At 42.0% G+C, this 14833-nt stretch overlaps 1 protein-coding gene across 3 annotated transcripts in view; it reads left to right on the top strand.

Annotated features, from left to right (window-relative positions):
• stxbp4 (syntaxin binding protein 4) overlaps positions 1-14025 on the top strand; it is a 43757-nt gene extending 29732 nt beyond the window's left edge. For 2 of the 3 annotated variants that reach the window (XM_030340727.1, XM_030340726.1), the window contains exons 20-23: positions 844-893; positions 4194-4330; positions 11594-11651; positions 12834-14025. In XM_030340727.1, coding sequence (XP_030196587.1) covers positions 844-893; positions 4194-4330; positions 11594-11651; positions 12834-12999 — 411 coding nt within the window. In that variant the 3' untranslated portion in view covers positions 13000-14025. Of the gene's footprint in view, positions 1-843; positions 894-4193; positions 4331-4628; positions 8808-11593; positions 11652-12833 lie in introns of those variants that run through there. The other variant, XM_030340728.1, reaches the window with a different exon arrangement.
• The last annotated feature ends 808 nt before the right edge of the window (positions 14026-14833 follow it).

Below are 14833 nucleotides of genomic sequence, written 5' to 3'. Positions count from 1 at the left end.
CATTCAAGGGTTTATTGTTTCAATATGTGCTGTACCGTAGTTTACCGTAGTTTATAGTTTGTTATTGCAATTTGTCCCTGGCTATCGCTCCAGGCTAACAGCAATCTGCTCCAGTGCGCTCTTTTCTTCTACGTTACCCAGAATAACTTTCAATACTCCCTCTCAACATCAGGAGGCAACATTCAGTAAATTTTGCATGTATGTATTTAATAAATGAAGTGCATTCTGGATTTAAGTGGCTGCTGGCCTGGTAAAACTGTGTTTCCTCTTACTAAATTACTGATTTCTCACCATAGGGAAATAGCAAAAATGCATTAGGTTATTCTGAGACAACCCCTGAGTTTTGGTCACATGGGGATCATACTAATATCTGATACTTGTGATTGATGCTACAACCATAAGCTGTAGCTTCAACAAGTTGCATAACCTAATTCGGACAAAGATGGAGGAAAGCACCTGATGCTTCGTAGCGATTTGCAAGTATCATTTATTTTTTATTTTTTATTTTACCTTTATTTAACCAGGCAGATCATTAAGAACAAGTTCTTATTTACAGTGATGGCCTGACCAAAAGCACAAGCTTCTTGGGGGGGGAAGGGAAAAGGGGCAGTGAGAAAGGATGGGTTAGAGAGGCAACAGCACACAAACACAGCTGTACAGACGTACAACAATGCAGCAACAGGTACCTGCAGGGTTAACATTCAGCTACTCAGACATACAACAAGCACGAGCAAAGAACAGGATTGCATAAACAAGGCAGAATAGCAAGAATAAACTTATAACAAAATAACAATTGTGAAAAAACATACAAAAAAGATGATTTGTTTATTTTTATTTTCGCAGACAGTTCAAGACTTCCTCCAAGATACCCAAGGCACCAGTAAGAGCAACAGGTAAAGGCTCGGCCCAGATCACAGACAGGGCAGAAAGGGGGGGGGCGAGAGATAGAGGAAGAAACTCTGTCAACCCTGTATTATTTAAAGAAAATACTGGCCTCGTAATGGGTTTCGGCTTGACGTCCGAATGACAAGCGTTTAGCCCTGTTGCTATGAGCAACCGGCTGCCGTGTGGCTAACAAGAACCAGAGTGATTCTTACGACATGACTCCTTAAAAGTATCATTACCCCTGCCACTATTTGCTGGGGTCAGCTCCCTGAATGTATTCTCTCTCCCTGTCTCTGTCTCTCCCTCCCTCCCATTCTGTATTCTGCAAATATCCTTAAGCAAGAGGCCAAATCAATGACGTTGAAAATTTCACTGGAAGGAGCTCAATAATTAAATAGTAAATAATTATAGTAAAACAGACAATATACTGTCTAAACATTAAATAAGTGTTGTGCAAGTTTCTATGAGTGGAGATGAACACTCCTTATGAGCGTCTATGAACATTCCTCACGAGCGTTTATCTACATTCCTAACGAGCATGTATCTACATTCCTAACAAATGTGTGTAAGCATCCTTAGCGAGTGTATGCATGAAGCCAACACCTGTGGGCCATGTGAGTGTTCATACAAGCGGAGTAGAGGGGTCTTATTAGGCTGCTTCCCATTAACCTCGGAAGTCTGATGTCTGAGCTAGGAATGACTGGTCCACCGCGTTCCAGTACAACAAGCCGGAAATCCAAGAAGCCATTTATTATTAGCGATACCAGTTGAAGCCGGGTTAGCTATTGTCAGCAATAGCAGTTTATAACTCATTAAATGGTATTTTGCAAACACAAATACCGTAGCAACATGTCCACAGATGCAAGTTGGACAGTACTGTGTGTGTATTCGATTAATAAAACACAAATAAGAAAGAATTGCTAATAGTTTGTATATTACTACATCTTTCCTAATTGTTGATGTGCAGAGACGCCATATTGTATTCTGAGTTTTTTTTTACTTTCTGCGTTAGACCGAAGGGGGGGGGGGGGGGGGGGGGTACCAGTCGAAGTTTCGGACAGGGAACTCATAAAGACCCTACCACCCCACAATCACGCCCCCTCCCAGGATGCCCTAGAAGGCCTTTTCCAAGAACTGGTGGTGGTAGTGGTGGTGGCAGTGATTATAAAACCAACAGCCGTAACCCTTGCCCTCATTACCACACACAGGAACAAAGCGTTTGATTTGATGACACGATCATCAGTCATTATTATTGACTGATTATTATTATTAGTCTCTATCTGACACAAGGGATCTCTATCTATGTGATCAGTCCAACTCCACCACCACAGAAAAGTACTTATTTTGCGGAACGGTGTGTGGAAAAAGTTTGAAATGTGTTTAAACGGTTGCATGCAGAGAATGCTACTTTGTTGGCAGATTAGAAAGAGCGGCAGGATCCTGTTTTGTCTCCTGGTGTGCGACACAGTTCCTTTGAAGACCGCAGAGTTTTCATCGGGCCAAGGCAGCGATTGCCACTTAAAATTACATCTGCCATCGAGGCTGAAATTTGGCCTCCACGTAATTGTTAGGTCACCTGTGTTGAACCAACTCCCCCCCCCCAATCCTTATCAGCATCCCCCTCTACTTAGCCTCTATGGGTCAGTGGGACATCTGTATGCTGCTCACGTAACATCCACCCTCGAGTGGCCCCTTCCCTCTCACCTGCTGACCTCACTGGGTTTCTAGGGCACTCGGGGAAAAAAACACCGAAATTTAGGCAATCACTATGCCTTTGTCAATGGATGTGTTGCCTTCTTCAGCCTAATTCGCTCGCCTGTAATGATTTTAATTATTGGGTAGAGCCTTAGAGTGAGTGTGTGTGTCCGTGTATGTGTGCGTCATTATAGATTTAAATGTCACAATTATAGTCTCGGGATTCAAGATTTTTATGCAGCAATTTAACTTGCATCACTCCGGATGTAGAAAATCACTTGAACAGTTTTTTATTACAGGTTTTAGCATTTTTTCGATAGTTTTTTTCGAAACAGAAATAATACAATAATAACTAAATAATGCAATATTTTCGAATTTATAAAAAGCGAGAGGCCTAACATCTGGCTATAGATAAAGATACATTTAAATGTTTTGAAGGAAATTTAAAACAGACCACACACTAACCGATTCCAATTCCCCAACAACCAAGTCCCGATTCTCCAAGCCGAAACTCTCACAGACATTAATTGCAATCTCGCAATCAAAGACTTTTACTTTGGCATAAACATGGCGGACATCTGTAATAACTATGGATGTAGTCATGGAGGCGGTGTGAAAATGGACGGTACATGTAACAGCAGGAGTTGTACTCCGCTATCTCCTAAAGATTTTTCCACAATGGCTTCTGTTGTATTTACTGGTCAGTGTGGCTCACAATCGTCTTTCCCACATGACCATCCATGCACTGCATATAACAGCGTTTGAATGTCCTCCGGGTTCCCCACACACTTCAGGATAACGGAGTGTAAATATTGAAAACTTTTAATATTTGCGATTTCGAAACGGTGCAGCCTTGGTTAGGTTTGGGGAAGTAAAATCGATTTTTAACATACCCCACACCAAAAGGTAATAAATAAAAGCGGCATAAATGAGCCTTAAACAAATGCCTCAATTCTTATGCATAAGAAGTTTCTCAAAAACTGGCACCAGTAGAAAGACATTTCTCAAACATTATGATAAACGTAAACAGAAACATGCCATATTTTGTTTTTCAGCTCAATGCTATGCTAAGACTCAATTCACAACTGAGGATAACATAATCATATTTTCATGTTATTTTGTCGTTTGGCACGTTATTGTAAGTGGGTTTACTCCCTAGTTGCACAATGAAATCCTGGCCAGTGGTATGCCAGTTAACTGCCAGGACCCGAATCTAGCACTGCGTTTGTTTTTCCTTGTCCTCCTGAGAAATCGTATTTATCCCCTCTTTCAAGATATTTCATAATTTCTACTGAAGAATCGGTCAAAAAACAACTTACCTGACACAGCGGAAGTCTATGTTACAGAAATAACACAGTTTTGTGGAAATTGCTGCAATTCTTCGCAATAGCATTTTCGCAAGTGGTTTAGGAAGTACTTTGTTATAAAAAAAAAAACACTCAGACACCAGTCATTTGTTGAATGTAAAGGTTTCCTTTATATGTTACGTTTTCAAGTGCTTTGCCTTCGACAGCGAGGCAAACCGCAAACAGAACACATAAACCCTCCCCATCCCTCCCATCAGTCCTCCCTCAACCAAAATGCCTAATTTGCCCGTGTCTCTTGCCCCCCAGCTCTGGAGAGGCGAAGGTGGGCCCCGTGGCCCTGGCCCCCGCCCCGCGCCACAAGAAGGGCTCCTGGACGGTGGCCACGCTCTCTCAAGAAGCCAAGGACCTCACCCGGACCGTCAGAGCCATCCTGGAGGTGGACTGTAAGTGACCCCCCCCCCCCCCAATACGCACTTCTCATCAGTCACTGGCCTCCGCACCTGCATGTGTGCAAGAACCTCCCCTGACCGCCCGCCCGCCCCCCCCTAACTTGGTCCTCCACGGCCCACGTCTCCTCCCCCGTAGCCTTCATCTCCTCCTCCTCCTCCTCCTTCTCCTGGCCTGCATGATGTTTGTGTCCGGTGGAGTTCCAGGGCAGAAGACTCAAAAAGTCTGGAGAACGTTCTTGTTCTGCTCAGTGGTCGCTCAGAGCTTCTGTCGGTTCTCTCTCCTCGTTTCCAGCTCTCACCTTCTAGAGGAGGCCATCGCCAATGACGAGGAGAATCTAGATACCCCAAGACGCTCCACGCCTTTAGCAGAAACCATGCAACGGCGAAAATAAAAAAACAATCATTTGGTCAAATTTTTCCATTTTTCTGCACGTGTTTTTTTCTCCTGCTGTTGAACAAATGCCTGGTGATGACGGATCCGCATGGCCCGAAGGCACGGTGACTGCATTCAAACCTCAACCCTCCCTGTTCCCTCTGTGTTAACGCCTGAATCTGTCTACGTTGTCCTCCAACACCGACACCAGCTTGGTTTTACCCTGACCGCTTCATGACTATCGGACACGAGCAATCGCCGCAGATGTTGATGTTAATGTTTTATGTCATGTTACACATACTTTTGTTATTTTATATTTTAGTTCGGATACGCAAAATGTCTGCTGTCTTGGTATGAGTTAATGTCGTTCTACGAGTTAACACTGACAAGGGAAGGGCAAGGGTTGCACATTCATCAAATTGTTACAGGTATCATTGTTTTAAGGCATTACACTTCAAAAAGTAATTACAATTTATTTCATCTATCTCGAGGCATTAATGTCTGCATTACTTTTAGCAAAAGTAACTTAGCCAACATTGACACAAATGTTAAAGACAATGTAAATTACATCTGACCTTGTATTAGTATTTATTACAAATATATCACAGTAACTACTTGAAATTGAATGACCAATAAGAATTTATTATAGTTACACTGCACCTGGTCATCATCAAATTCATTCGTTTTTCTATTTCTGTGTGTGAGAGAGAGAGAGAAACACGAAAGCCTATATCTGTCCATTTAGCCTAGCCAGCTAATTCATACTATTAGAAACATCATGCATAATTCAACACATTGCAGCTAATAACAATCATGTTTACATGTTGTCGTCCGAGAATGTGATCAAACAATTTAACTCTAAAGCACGTTTATAGGATGGTGTTCGACACACATGTTTATGGGGATTCAACCATGATGTCTTGGCACTTATGAGACAAATCAATCAGTCAATTGAAAGCTATACGCAGCTGGGCTTTAATGAAGTGTGTCCTGATACGTTTAAAAAAACACGTGTATACTTTAAAACAATATGTTATCTGTTATTAGCTTGTCTGTGAAATGTCTGATTTGTACTGTTGATATTATGAACACAATACAATTTAAAGGCTTACTGAAATGTACCTGAAATACCACGTTTTTTAAATGATCGGTTATAACATGTATATATGGGGAGGGTGTAGCACAGAGGTTAGGGTGATGTTCAACTGTCGAACGAAAAGGTTCTGGGTTCGATCCCCAAGTGTCCACAGTCTTCCTGTAGGAATTCATGAGCAATATGTCAGATATTGACCTAACTAATGACCTTCATCTGTATTCATTGTACAACACTCTGGATAAACTCTTTCACTTCATGACAAAATCTCAAATAGATATTTTAGTGTTGTCTCCTGGTTCATGTCGGGATTTCAAAACCTGCTTCATGGACGATTTCAGGGCTTCTTCGTTGATCGTGTTTCTTTGTTGTCATTTCCTGAACATAACGAGAGTAAATAACTCCCTGGTGAGCCTCTGGTCTTATTTCTTCATAACAAACAGATTCACGGTGAACTCTGACCCAGGGCCACAACCCCCCCAGGAGGTAATGTGACTGCCAGGGTTAACTTTTGACCCCTCTGACACACTTAGTGGTTTGTCTCAGGACCTAATGGTAAAGGTAGCATCGCACATGCATCACACTGGTTAGCAGCAGGCTAAGGATAGCGCCAGGTTGACCACAAGAGTCTCGTACGAAGCGGGGGAAATAAGATAAAGCCGTGCTACATCTGGGTTCTTTTCCCTGTTAAAACAACATGCTTATATGGATTTCTTGTTCCAAATATGATATGAAATTTTGTGTTTTGGGGGATTTGGTGAGTCTAGAGCCTCAAAACAAAATTCTTACAGTTGTGTCATGTCTGTGATCACTATTGACTGCACACAACACATTTAGATAATAAAGAAACCCCACATAAGATTTAGAATAGATGTAGAACAAAATATGTCTAAGGTCGCAGTCACATATAGATTATGCAACGGTGTGATCGACAGCCTTCTTTCAACGCGTACAACACGCCTGATGCTTTACTTCATCAAAAGATCTGAGAAAAAAAAGAGTTGAAAGTGCAGTGAAAGTGGCTCAAGATAAGTGTACTTGATGAGGAACAGACAGATTTTCTGTTATTGGTTCGAGGTTATTAGGAGAGAGGGAGGAAGAAAGAGAGAGCATGGCGACAATGAGCAGCCAGGAGTGATGTGATAGAAGAAGTAGGTCAATCAAATTCTGAATGAAAACCCTGGTGTCAGTGTGTGTGTGTGTGTGCGCGGCAGTGTTGCTTGGATACACCACTAGCTATTAACCATATAGATTGTAGACGAGCTCTCTTTCATGCTGTTTAATTCACATACAGTAACACACAGCTGTCAAAAGATGAGTAAGAAAGAAACGGTTACTCCAAAGGTGGTGGATTTATTTAAACTTGCCATTGTCTTTTGATTGCATAAAAAGCACATCTTATTTAAAATATTCATTCTAATCGAATAAAATCCTTTTATGATGTGGTTCAGAAAACAAACACCATCTATCTGTCGAATTGTAATGCCTTATGTAAATTGCAAAACCGCATCTGAAAATGCACTGCATATTTATTTTATTATCAAAGGAGCTGCAGTTTATTATAAACCAGGCTTGTCCTTTTTTTTATATCAATGTTGCTAACGAGACCGCTGCGTTTTTACTGGTCGTGCATGACGTGTTAGGTGATCACAGCGTGGACTCTTTCCCTGTGGCGAGTTGTGTAACGAGTGACCCCATCCGCTAGATGTAAACGTTGCAAATAAAGATCTTCCTCTAAAGTCTTTAGTAAGAGTTTGATGTCTCACACGAGTCAGGTAATCATGGTTCGTTCAAGGGGCTCTTATCAGGGGGCAGCATCAGTTTAATTTCGTATGATGAGCAGAGGCTAGAGTCCATCCTTCTCCAGTTCTTCCGTAAGGGCAGCTTTAACGAGTCAATGACAACTTGGATCACACTCAATTAAAAACGTATAGTAAAGATTACACAATGGTACCAAAATAAATACAGCTTGGTATGTTGCATAAGTACGTTTGTCACCGAACCAGTTGTGTAATGGATAGATATAACTCTCTATATTCTCTCTATGGCTCTGGGCTGAGCCTATAGCCACGGAGACACACAAACATACTACATAGCCTACATACATGCATGCATACACACACAGCAGGTACATAGAGACATTTGTGTACACTAACAGGTTAGTTTGGTCGGATAAATTGCCAAGGTTACCTACAGTACTTACCGGATATTCCCTTAAGCCATGTTAATGGAACGCAACTCTAGCTGAAAGTAGCGAGGCTTGGCGAAATATACCCGGATTTGCCTTTAGCTTGTTTGATGGAATACCCCTTAGGTCTGCAACTAACTAACGATTGTTATAGTCGATTATTATAAGATTCCTTTTTAGTATAATTATTAATCAATAAATCATTTTGTCTATAAAATGGCATAGTTACCAGAGTCCAAAGTTATTTCTTAAATGTGCTTTCTTTGTCTCACAAGCAGCCAAGAAAAACAAAACTATTCCTTGAATGATACAATAAAGTTATGTTATGTAGTATTTCTGCATTTAAATATCTTAAAACGACTTTGAAGTTGCGAAGTTGTGTACTTAACCAAATCCGTAGTTTTATTCAAGGTAAACTCTGTGTTTGATTTTGTAGCCTGTTAATGGCATCATATTCCCTTAGGAAACTGTTATCCATCAGAGACCAATTTTATTGATACAATATTTCAATATCAATATAACTTACTGCTACTGTTTTTATGAGAAGTGGCTCATGCCAGCCACCAAGCTAATGTGCACGATAACATTACATCACAACAACGTTCAACATGCTCAGAAAGTTATTGGATTGTTTCGACCAATGATAATAGCGAATAGCTACCTCAACATTTGCTACATGATGTTTGCTACAGTTGTATGGGTTGTTGACTCATCTAATATTAAGTTAGCAAGTAAAGTTACACTGCCTAACACTTATTAGCGATATCATTAGAATGAAATGACACAACTGAATAAATGTATCCTGAATACAACTTTATTACCCCGTCCCTGAGCATGATTTCTACCTGAGTCGTGTCTGATCGATTTTCAATGATAATGGTGAACAACTCAACAACAACAACACATACCATGCTATTTCAGTGTCATCAAACGGTACAGATGGAGAGATTATACCTTCAAGCAGAAAAGGTTTTTATTTGTATGTCTCATGATTAGATTTGATAATATTTCTGACATGACACACACACGCACACACACACACACACACACACAGACCCACACACACACACACACACACACACACAAACAGACACGCACACAAAAACATATAAACACACAAACACACGCAGGCACTTTAAAACGTTGGAAAGAAACTAATAAACCCAGCCGGGTGTATTAGTAAGATGAGATTTTGTATGTTTTGTATGTTTTTATTATTTAATGGTGTAAGGAAGAACAAGAGGCTGCTTGGTCATTCTGCTGCAGAAATTTGTATGAAATTCAACTTTTTCACAGACCTTGGATACTGTTACCTAGGCAACAGCCAGGGATCAGTTAGGGATATACAGTATTCTATACAGGTGTTACCTGCACAATTCATTTTCAATTTGGATGTCAATAATTTAAAAGATAAGATATGTTAACTTCATTGACGCCAGATGGGAAATTCGGGTAATAATAAGATGTGAAGTGATAATGATTGTAATTAAAAAATATATAAATGATACGTCAATTGATATCATTATTATTATCTATCAAATAAAGATCTAGGCAATCTAGGTACAGAAAAAGTGTGTGCATGTGTTTATGTCTGTTTCTGGGTTTATACATCTGCGAGGGTGTGTGTGGGTGAATTTGTGTGTGGTGCATGTGTGTGTATATACAGATCTGTGTGTGTGTGTGTGTGTGTGTGTGTGTGTGTGTGTGTGTGTGTGTGTGTGTGTGTGTGTGTGTTTATGTGTGTGTGTGTGTGTGTGTGTGTGTGCATGTGTCTGTCTGTTTGTACATCTGTGAGGGTGTGCTTGAGTGTGTGAGTGAATATGTGTTTGGTGCGTGTGTGTGTGTCGGGTGTGTGTGTGTGTGTGTGTGTTTGTGGTGTCAGTAAACATGAGACGAGGACAGATGCACTCCCTCATGTTTTCAGCAAGTGTGTCTGACTACCTTGGATCATTTATCAATGTGTGTGCATGTGCGTGTGTGTGTGTGTGTGTGCGTGCATGCCCTCCCTGCCATGTGAGGTCGTGGTGTGTGTGAGTGCTCAGGATGAGTTGGCCAAGGGAGTGCATGTGAGGAGCAGAGAGGGGAAACCAAGCTGTCTGAATGGTGATGGTTAGTAGGTTATGCACTCATACACACACACACTCGGCTTGAGGCTGAGACGGGCACATGACACACGACACATGAAACATAAACACACACACGACACACATATATCTCTCCCTCCCTTTCCATTAATAAATATTTGTGTATGTGTGTGTACACTTATCTGCGCCTCTGTTTGTGTTTGTGTGTGTGTGTGTGTGTTTGTTTGTTTGAGTGTGTGTGTGCTGTCGGCAGGAACAAAGGCCTGATTGAGTCCCACTGGGTCACGTGGCCCACCAATCGCTCCCCCCCCCCCCCCCCCCCCCCCCCCCCCCGCTAGATCCATGGCTGATACTCAGGGACATACCAAGTCCTTTAGTGGGGGATATCCAGTGTCCTAATGGGAGGGTATGTGGTTGCCTCTTCAGGGTATTGTACGCCAAACCCCCGGCTACCTGAGTATGAATGACAAGGTCAGAGTTTCTTTGTGGATGGGGGGGTAAAAAAACATCTCGGAGATGAACGAAACTGTGCCGTCTGGCTGTCTTAAGTGTGTGTGTGTGTGTGTGTGTGTGTGTGTGTGTGTGTATGCAGGGATGTGTGTGTGTGTGTGGGGGGGGGGGGGATGTGTGTGTGTGTGTGTGTGCAGGTATGTGTATTTGTTTGTGTGTGTGCTTCAGTGTGTGGGTTGAAGTATCATCGAGTTCACAGTACCAGTATTAGTTTTTCTTTCCTTTTACTTCAAAAACAATAGCGTTCTTCAAGACCCCATCAGGAGGGTTATGTATAACGGGTCATGGAAAAAATGTGTCTCAGTCTATTTTATCAACCACTTCAGCTTTATGTCCTGAGATGGACAAACTAAGTGGCCTGATATTTTCCTAACAATGTCCCCACCATTCCAGATTTTGTGTGTGTGTAATTCCGGTTCTCGTTTTACCCCTGAAAGCCTTTGGGAAGCCATCCGAAACGCTGTCTCTTTTTGTTCCCCCTGTAAGTGGGCCGATAGCAGTGTCCTATCACCTGCTGCTGTGGAGCAGTGTTCTTGGATTATTTTTGACATATACTTGTTGAGTGGTGGAAAAGTACACTACAAATCAGTGACAGCAAAACAAGAGGCTTTAAACATGGGTGGGGCAGGTTGACGGGTTAGTGGGATCCTTCCTTGGTTAGTGAGGGATGTTACATCAGAGGTGTGTGGAGCGTCCTGTGATGTCTTGGCCTGGTTACGTCACGTGGGTATCCATGGAGACAGGGCAAAATAAAAAATCTTAATTGGCTCGTACTGAAAAAGGCTTATTGAACTACAAACTGATATCCTCAAAGAGCATTTCACTCATAAATAGCTGACGGCTGCCAAAGGCATTTCTAACAAAATATGCGCTAATCATTGCTCTTAAATCTCACCTGCAGCCCTTTTAGACAAGGGCCAAAAATACGAAATAGAAATCTGTGATTCCAGCCCCTTTAAGTTTATGGTCCACTAAATATGTTTCAAGCATCTGTGTATTTCACCCACAGGTCTACCGTATGGCTGGGATGAGGCCTACACGGCAGAGGGAGTCAAGTACTTCATCAAGTAAGATAAATCAGAGCCTACAAAGAGGTACGAACGTCCCTGGAGAGAAGTTCTCCATCTCCTTCTCTCTGCTGACAGGAGGTTCCGGACCGGCCCACGTCCCTGTTGTTGTTATGATGGTGCTGTGTTAGGTGGGAAACGACTCATGTTTGAAGAGGAAACCGTGCAGCTCCCGTAACCACAGAGCACCAGAGGGTTTAGGAAGGACACGAGACGGGATCGAAGGAGTCCGAGGAGAGGTTATCTCAACTCACGCAGAACGCTTTGTTTATTCGCTCATCTCATTGGTCTGCTGGCTTCGCTTTAGTTGATTTCCCTCACGAGGGAATTCCTTTAAATGAGGGCCAGCCTCAACAGGGCATTAGTTCTGCTTTCCGGTTACTCAGCTGGTTAATTACTGTGATGTGATGTGAATTAGCTCAATGGTTGGAGAGTGTGTTTATTTGTTTGTCGTTTCACCCTTGATGCAAACCATTAAGCAGTCACCTCCACAGTAACCACCTGATGGTTTGTTACTTTTACATCTCATTATTTAAGAATGGACAAGGCTGTAGTGGTGGTTGTAGAGAGCTCTAGAGGAGGTTGTTGTTGCTGCCAGAGGGACATTGTGGGCGGGTCTTTTTTGCTATTCTTTGCCTACTTGATCCGATGAAGTCAGACTGGTCATGTGTCATCAGTTTGTCTTACAAGCCGTGGGATTGTGTCGGTTTGGAGTGGGGCAAATCATCTCTCTCTGCGCTCATATGGCGCGTGTAATCGAGGAACTGATAACATAAATATAAATATTTAAGACAAATGGATTGTGCCTTTTTGGCACCTATTTACAGAAACACATGTAGTAGGGCAAAATGATGTCCATACCCAAACCATCTCCCCGCTGTTATTAAAATAATAACATAATGGACTAATTCAACTATCAGCCATCTTTACTATCCCCTTTTTCATCATGATCATCTAACATCTAACTCTCTATCCACTCTTTCAGCGCACTATCATCTCAGCATATCATCAAGTGAAACATACTGTTGATGGATCTACCATCTCCAATATCTTGGATCGTAAATAATCAGCTGACCATTCACAAACAGAGTGGCTCCCAAACTCAACAACTCCATCCTGTGTGAATGGTTTTTGCCTTTGGCGAAACGTAATTTTTCCCTCTTTTCCCTTTTGATCTGATAGTCATGTGACCCAGACCACCTCATGGAGTCCACCCGTGACCCCCGTCTCCCCGAAGTCGCCCCCAGCTCCGGAGCGGGTGACCGAGGGAGGGAGGGGGGAGGAGGAGGGAGAGGAGGAGGAGAAGGAGGAGGAAGAGGAGAAGGGAAAGACCAACACGTCTGTGTAGCTAGAGACTTTAGCTGGAGTGTTTAAGGTGTAGGCTATTATTAAACATACCAATGTCATGTGTGTCATGCCTTAATATTTAAAGCGGTTTTTGTTGTCCAAATCCGACTTTTCCTTGAACTTCTTTCCTAGAAACCAAATTGGCCTGATTTAGCCATCAGTGACGTAGTTAATGTTTCTCCTCCAAAGCACTTCCCAATCCAATCAATTATCAAGACCAATATCCATGGTACCTTGCACAATGCGTCTAAGTGATTTCAAGATGCATGCGCGCATCCCCTTTGCAATTCCCCCAAAATACAAAACACGCTGAGATCTCTGTAGAATTTTCTGAAAGACCAAATAGGAGAGGGAATTTGGACGGAAACCCCCAATGAAAATGAGTTTCGGGCTGGCTGTCACACTACAGATGATGGACTGGCCCAACATTGTTTTTATACATACTTCAGAATCATAATTTTGAAGATGATCTACTAAACTTGGTCGGGCTGATAGGATGCATCGCGTAACTGAGTTCTGAATTTAATCCTAACTGACATGTGACTTGATAAATACAAAGACCCAGTTTGATATTAAACTAATGTCTGTCAGCTTAATGTTTAAATGTGCAGTGTATTCTCAATACCCAAATTCAGCCCCCCAAATAAAGGCTGAATAAAGATTTTTTATCAAGAAATATTTCAGCAGACCAGACGCAATTATTATTTTTTATCATCAAATCAATAGCGAATCAAAAAATACAATTGATAATATATGAGCCCACCCTATGATGCGTTGTCATGGTCCAACGCAGATATAGGCACGCTTGTACCATCGAGGCCCCAGCGGTCACCTAGTCTCACTTTTGCGTGGATGACGCATTTACACGAAGTCCCTATATGAATGTATATATTTCTCTAAAGATGTTTTGTTTGATTGTATTTTATGTAACCATGTTGTCGCTTTGCATTTCATAATCTAGCACTTTTCCCCTTCAACTTGTAGCAGCATTCAAACACTTTTGGATCTGCTGCCAGCTAATAAAGTTTCCCCGAAAGGTTAAAAAACATCCTCTCTCTCTCTCCTTTCCTCCATCTCCGCTTCCTTAATTCCCTTGGTTTTCTGTTTAGCCGCCATTGTGGCTCCAGATCTATGAGGCTGATAACAGAAGCCAGAAAAAGCTGGAAGTTGGATAGTCACTCTATCTCCTCCTTTATCTCCAGAGGAGCGCATTCCATAAACCTTGTTGATAATGACAGTGATAATGATAAAAAAAATCTGGTGCTACTCGTGCATCCACAAGAGATGGATCATGGAAACATAACTCTAAACTTTCATGTAATATTCAACAGTCTTTGCGGCGGGGCATCAACCCAAAGTGTTACCCAGGTCGTCTCAAAATGATACCCATTGCTGAGGTTTTAATGGATCAGCTATATTTACTGCAATAGCCAATACCATATATTTAAAGCATCTACCAATTATTAATACTGAAAGTAAAATAGTGTACTACCATATCTAAGTATTCACTTTACCGGTTCAGTGCATTACATGATTGGAATGATCGATAAAGCTACTTTTCCACTCTCTTTCTGTGTGTGTGTGTATGTGTGTGTGTGTGTGTGTGTGTGTGTGTGTGTGTGTGTGTGTGTGTGTGTGTGTGTGTGTGTGTGTGTGTGTGTGTGTGTGTGTGTGTGTGTGTCAGGGAGGGTGGGTTGCTATTGATTATGGCTCTCCCGCGGCAGCAGGTGTGGTTATATAAATATCACCATGACCTGAAACTCCTATCAGATGACACACACTCATAAACATATAAATGCTGCCCCCCCCCAGGCACCCACCCTGAAACACTCACA

The sequence above is a fragment of the Gadus morhua genome, chromosome 18 (genome assembly GCF_902167405.1).
Source record: "Gadus morhua chromosome 18, gadMor3.0, whole genome shotgun sequence".
Taxonomy (NCBI): domain Eukaryota; kingdom Metazoa; phylum Chordata; class Actinopteri; order Gadiformes; family Gadidae; genus Gadus; species Gadus morhua.
Note: the sequence above shows the minus strand (reverse complement) of the source record. Positions and strands in the feature narration are given on the sequence as shown.